The sequence below is a fragment of the Myxocyprinus asiaticus genome, chromosome 39 (genome assembly GCF_019703515.2).
Source record: "Myxocyprinus asiaticus isolate MX2 ecotype Aquarium Trade chromosome 39, UBuf_Myxa_2, whole genome shotgun sequence".
Lineage (NCBI taxonomy): Eukaryota > Metazoa > Chordata > Actinopteri > Cypriniformes > Catostomidae > Myxocyprinus > Myxocyprinus asiaticus.
This window is the reverse complement of record NC_059382.1, coordinates 11,688,194-11,694,348: the sequence shown is the minus strand read 5'-3', so window position 1 is coordinate 11,694,348 and position 6,155 is coordinate 11,688,194. Positions and strand designations below refer to the sequence as shown.

Sequence of the window (6,155 nt, the reverse complement as noted above, 5' to 3'; positions counted from 1 at the left end):
GTGATGCCTCCTGCATACTCCAATACATCACAACTCTATTTAAAGCAAGAAAATCGTATAAATTACACTTAAATAATTAGATGCTTCAATAATCTCTTGAGTCTCGAAAGTGTTACGTTTCATTGCCTGATGTAGATCATTTCTTAGCTGATATTGCAATATCAATGAACCGATTCATAGTACAATGCATACATGGACCAGTCACACTACTCTGATCAGAGACAACCACTCATCATTGGTACAATCACTTCAGTTAAGTATAGCTATGATGGAGAAAAACAAACAGGCCAGTTTTCTAAAAAAAGAAATGTTTACTTCAGACACATTCTTGAATGTCAAACAAAGCTGCATTCTTGTAATTTGAGTGGTATTCAAAGTACAGTTAAAGGACCTTATGATGGCAAATACGAAAAATATTTTTAAAAACTAATATGATAGTGCACTACAGATCTACATAAACCAGATAATTGTGCTATGCACCTTCAGAGAAACAGTTAAATTCATATCATTCATGTAACTCTGAAACCGTTCCTGGCAAGAACTACCACTAACGAAAAACAAGGAAAAAATAAAAAGACTGAAGACAGACACATAGTGTTAACTTTACAAAAGGAGAATAACACTGTACATCTTAAAAACGTCGCATATACACAGCCTAACAATTCTTTTTTCTGCTGTATTACGTTTGAAGATGTGAATCGTGTACAATTGGGTTTATGGCATGAACAAGAACCTAGTCTCCATCAGTAGCTAATCTACTCATCATCCTCCTCCTCTTCTTCCTCGTCCTCCTCCTCTTCATCTTCATCATCTTCATCATCCTCCCCACCATCTTTTTTGGACAAGCCTGCAATTCCCTTTGTGCGGTATAGGGCAATGTCCTACAAAATATACAGACATCATTAACAATCGGGATAGGATGCATCTGCAATGTAACAATTTATTTTGCATAGTTACAATACAATTCTTGATTTATTAGCAAGTTCAAGAACATTCAAGTAAAATAGGAAATTTACATTACCTTGTCATACTTCTCCTTGAGCTTTGCAGCTTTCTTTTCATAGGGCTGCTTCACCTCAGCTGATGAGCTGTTCCACATTTCTCCAAGCTTCTTAGCAATGTCTCCGATGGACAGACCTGGATTCTCACCCTTAATTTTAGGGCGGTAATCACCACAGAAAATGAAGAATGCCGACCTATGAGAGAGAGAGAAAAAAAATTATAATAAAAGCATCTTGAATAACTTGAAACATTTTAATAGTGAAGTAAAAACGCGGGTGAACGTACGGTGGTCTCTTCGGCGCATTAGGATCCTTAAATCGCCTCTTCTTCTCACCCTTAGGTGGGATGTAGTTTTTCATCTCTCTCTCATAACGCACCTTGTCTTGCTTGGCCATATCCTCAAACTTACCCTTTTCTTTGGCAGACATTGTCTGTTTCAGAAAGAGAAAATGCTGTATCAAAAATGCAACTTTTGTGTTAAGTGTTAAAGTGTGTTAATAGATTGTTCTTTTTTACCCTAAAAATGTTTTTGTGTCCTAGGGAATACAAATATTTAAGAGGCTAGGGAGAGGAGCAATGAGTGAGTTTGTGAGATTTTTGTGAAAGATATTGAAAATGGGGTGTCTGCAAATAACGAGGACATGCGATTTTATAAATAAAGTCTGGCATCAACTCGAAATCTTTATCTAAATGTAAAAAGGCAGCATTTTTTTAAAAAGGCAGCTGACCTTGTGGCAAAAGCTACTTTCTTTTCAATGTTATTTGCATGATTTCTACAAGCTATAAAATTTAAAATAAAATCAATATTTTAAAAAATATATAAATAAATAAAATAATATATATATATATATATATATATATATATATATATATATATATATATATATATTATTTTATTTATTTATATATTTTTAAAATATTGATTTTAAATATTTTATATATGACTTTATATATATATATTATATATACAAATATTGAAATGTATCACGTGGGTCCTAATGTGTTGGAAAATAGCAATTAATTAATTTTTTAAAGGTGCCTTTATATGTTTGCCCTTTTTAGGGTGAATAAATAAAAATAAATCACAAGAGCACCTTCCACCGCTCTGAACACTTCTTGGAGAATTCAGAGAAGTTAACGGAGGCTTCAGGATGCTTCTTTTTGTGTTCTTCACGGCAGGTTTGCACAAAGTATGCATAAGAGGACATCTTTCCTCTGGGCTTCCTTGGATCTTTACCCATCTTTACCCACTGAAATGAAAATGTAAGCAAAAAATTATACTTAATTCAAGCAAAATACAAATGTTGCATAAAAACATACATATCTAGTACATATTTACAATCGGCTGGGGATTTTTTTGTGGGGAAGAAATAAAACCTAATTACTAGGATTGAAGGAATATTCCAGTTTCAATACAAGCTCAGTCGACAGCATTTGTGGCATAATGTTGATTATCACAAAAATTTATTTTCTTAAAAAAAAACATTTAAAAAAAGGAGGAAAAATTGAGGTTACAGTGAGGCACTTACAATGAAAGTGAATGTGGCCAATATGAAAGCACTAAAATATGCAGTTTCAAAATTATAGTCACAAGACTTTGTGACATTTGTGTTAACATGATTTTAATGTAATAAAATCGCTTACAAATCATTTCTCTTTGAAGTTATAGCCAATTTTACAACTTCATTACCATGACGATGTGAGGACAACAAACCCTAAAATGGCAGTAAAAATGATGATTTAAACAACTTTACAACAGAAATAATACATGAGCTTTAACAGCAAAATTAACGTTCTTTAATAAAATGATAAGCTTCATATTTCTGCTTTTAAACCCTCCAAAAATTGGCCCCATTCACTTCCATTGTAACTGGCTCTCTGTAACCTCTATTTTTGTGTTTTGTTTTTCTTTAAGAAAACGAGGGACGAGTCGAAATAAACTTTTGTGGTAATCAACCACAAACAGATGCCACAAATGCTTTCGACTGAGCTTAACTTGTACTGAACCCGGAATATTCCTTTAAGGAGGTTTCCTTAAATATTCAGCATGTCATTATTATGTACTGTGAAGAGCATATCTGCACTAAATCTCCTAAGATTAAATGAAGACTTTCCAAATTCACCATAATAAAATGAGCAGTGAAATCAAATAGCACTCAAAAAAAAAAAATGCATTTCAATTTCATAAAACAACTCTTATCAAATTGAATTGTGTAGTGTTTAACTAAATTAAATTAAAACTTTGAAAAATAGGTTTTTATATTTTTAATTAAAGATCAATCGGTTCAATTTGATAGCTTTGTTATTGTAATAAGCAAATCTAAAAAAAAAAAGTTAAAAAAAATTGAGTCTATGGCGCGCTGTCATAGATTTATTGAGTGATGGGTTAATGCACAAAGACTGGAGCGTCTGCCTCAAGTTCACGGTGAAAGACAAGGGCATCCTCCATTTCACGGATAAAACCGCTTATTTAATGATTTGATATTAATTTACACCATTTTTCCCCCTTAATGTTGTTTTATTGCTGCACATTAACGGGATCTTTGTTGTGCAATCGACCAAGCGCGCGCAGATAATATTACATAGGGCCCGCCTTAATATGCCTAATCGGTTCAACAATAATATTTCTTCTTCCATTTTGAAAAAGCCGTCTTCATGAGAGAAAGTCCCCCTCAATCGTCTCCTCCCACATTCCTGAGTAATTCCGAGGACCCAAAATCAATGCACTTCGTCCGTTTTTACGCCTCTGGGCCGCCGCTTTCCGATAGTATTGCCTCCCCTATGGAAGAAGTCGGTCGGTACGGACGCAGTGTCTGTAACTCTAAGCGCTTTGCAATGGGAGTTCGATCACGTTACTCCGCCGTTCAACTGGAGCCACATGAGCACAGCTAGCAGAGCCAACATGGCTTCCACTCTCTCCCTTTATGTCTGCCAGCCAGAGCCGCATACGCACACAACACCGGTGGTGGAAAACAATATGAATATATATTTACCCCCTCTTTCTTGCCCGTTCTCACTTGGAAAATACCAGCGTTCCCTGAAATAGATCCTCGGGCTTTTGTGCGACTTGAAAAAGAGATGCAAACGAGCCTCTTTGAATTTTATTTTATTATTGAAGTTGAATGGCGCGTACACCCCGTCTGTCTCCATCCCCCGCCAGTCACACAGGCAAAACGCACTGATTATCCTCGGCAAGCCAGCCATATTACATTACAGAACACGGCCGCACATGTCCCGTTTTGAAGGGCTAAAAAGCACAATATGACAATGATATTCCCTCTGGGTGGGTAATCTATCCGATGTTATTTCTGTCTGAATGTGAGAATGCCACGCACGTAACTGGCTCCTCACACAATAACAGCTTAGGCTGAAGACTCAGAAAGCTAACTGCCTTAGCTGGGATGGCTACCTGACAAACATACATCTTATTAAAGACTATAAATTATTGTATTTTCAAAAGAAAAAGAAAATAACAATGTTATGTTGCTTTGCAAGATTTTATTTTATTTTTTTCCTGTCAGGACATTTTACTAGGTTATTAAACGCACTGACTGGCGAACATATTCTGACAAAGATGAGTCGGCTCAGCGTTCCCCAAATACGCAACTACCAAGGGGGAAAATATGTGTTGCAAGATAAGATGCTATTTGGAGAATAGTTCATTAAGGTATTTCTTTTACAAAACTCACCACGGAAGGACTTCTCTATCTGCAGCTTCTGTGGATGCCTAGATAATGGGGGGGTTGAAGTACAATAACACTGATGCGCGCTCTTCCAAGTGCGTGCAGAGCCCTCCGCTCACGAGATACACGGCATGCAGTCACGAATCCTATTGGCTACCGCCAAGTCTTGAGCGCCCGTGATTGGCTGCCGGCAGTCTATAGCCCGAACGAGAGCCGAGGCGTGGTTGGTGGTTGCTTGGTGCAACGTCATATTTTTGCAACGGCGCGTGAATATGAAAAAGCGTACTTTGACACTAGTGTAAAGATATTAGGCACCGTTTAAACTGCTATGCACTTACTGTAGTACATGCAGGCACACTATTACAGCTGAAATGAAGGAATCAAAATGTATGATGAATTTGCATTGAATACTTATTATTTTTAAGATTTCGCTGCACAACTGCACGTTCATAAATGCCGGAAGAAAAAAAGGATGAATATGTACTTCAGTTTTAACAGTGCTATCATATTAACGAATTTAAGCTTAAACTGTAAACTTAATTTGCTTGGCTGTTTTGAAATCGTGCAGATGCAAAAGCTGGATTTGCTCCCTGTCACGAGACGAATTATCTGTACATCAAAACAGAACAGACCTAATGACAAATTAATTACAAGCACCTACAGTTTAAGTACACACGTATTTAACATACACCTTTTGCATTAGCTTGTGGAATTTAAGCTTATAAAACATCCAGAACCCAACTGTTTTCATCTAAACCATATTGTAATTCATAATTAACTTCATAACTGTTCATATATTTAATATGCCACAATAACTACGCCATTTGATTGTTAAATTACAAAATTGAGAAATTCACAATTTGTATAAACTACAGCTAATCCAGTGTAATTAATGTGAAGAAATATGTTTTATCAAGGTTTATATAAAATTTTATTTAAATATAACATTGTTATATCAATTGTGAGAATTAGTAATTTGAATTAAATTCATATTCATATTAACATTTAACTAATAACTGCTCAAAACAACTCAGTTGTCAAAATCTGCAACCAATTATTTTTGTAACGTAAAAACATCAAATCAGCTGTAGGACATTGCAACATCAATAGGCTACTTCTTTTCAATGTTTTTTTTTTTTTTTTTTTTTTTTTTAGATATTCTGTTTACTTGCATGAACTGTCGAAAGTTAATGTGTGAGCTGCAAGCTGGTTCATCATCAGTCTACAGATGTGGACTTTTACTCGTTTGCTTGACCTTTTTCTCTTGCCACACCCTTGTTTAGACAGTAGTTCCTTTTGATATATTTTATTTATGTTTGTTACATCTGTTATGTCTGTTTTGTGTAAGTGAGACTTTGTGTAGGCTATGTGTGTGGGCATGTTTGTCATGCAGTCCCATCTGGAGACATAAAGGTGTGTGAGAGCATGGGAAAGAGGCTACATTTAAGTAAAGCATTTTTTAAGAAATAT

General features: G+C 35.5%; 1 protein-coding gene across 1 annotated transcript; it reads right to left on the bottom strand.

Moving 5' to 3' along the window:
• Window positions 1–291: 291 nt before the first annotated feature.
• On the bottom strand, window positions 292–4,837 carry LOC127429712 (high mobility group protein B1-like). The gene is made up of 5 exons (XM_051678819.1): window positions 4,692–4,837; window positions 2,097–2,252; window positions 1,288–1,433; window positions 1,022–1,196; window positions 292–881 (listed from the first exon to the last, which is right to left on the bottom strand). Exons 2-5 carry the CDS (start codon window positions 2,241–2,243, stop codon window positions 756–758), a joined length of 594 nt encoding a protein of 197 aa, XP_051534779.1. The 5' UTR covers window positions 2,244–2,252; window positions 4,692–4,837; the 3' UTR covers window positions 292–755.
• Between the last annotated feature and the right edge of the window lie 1,318 nt (window positions 4,838–6,155).

What these genes read in the sequence shown, in the direction of transcription:
- LOC127429712 (XM_051678819.1), bottom strand. Translation starts at nt 2,243, where the DNA reads ATGGGTAAAGATCCAAGGAAGCCCAGAGGAAAGATGTCCTCTTATGCA. An exon ending in AGTGTTCAGAGCGGTGGAAG is followed by an intron (nt 1,434 to 2,096) that starts GTGCTCTTGTGA and finishes TTTCTGAAACAG; the next exon opens with ACAATGTCTGCCAAAGAAAA. An exon ending in TCAAGGAGAAGTATGACAAG is followed by an intron (nt 882 to 1,021) that starts GTAATGTAAATT and finishes TATATTTTGTAG; the next exon opens with GACATTGCCCTATACCGCAC.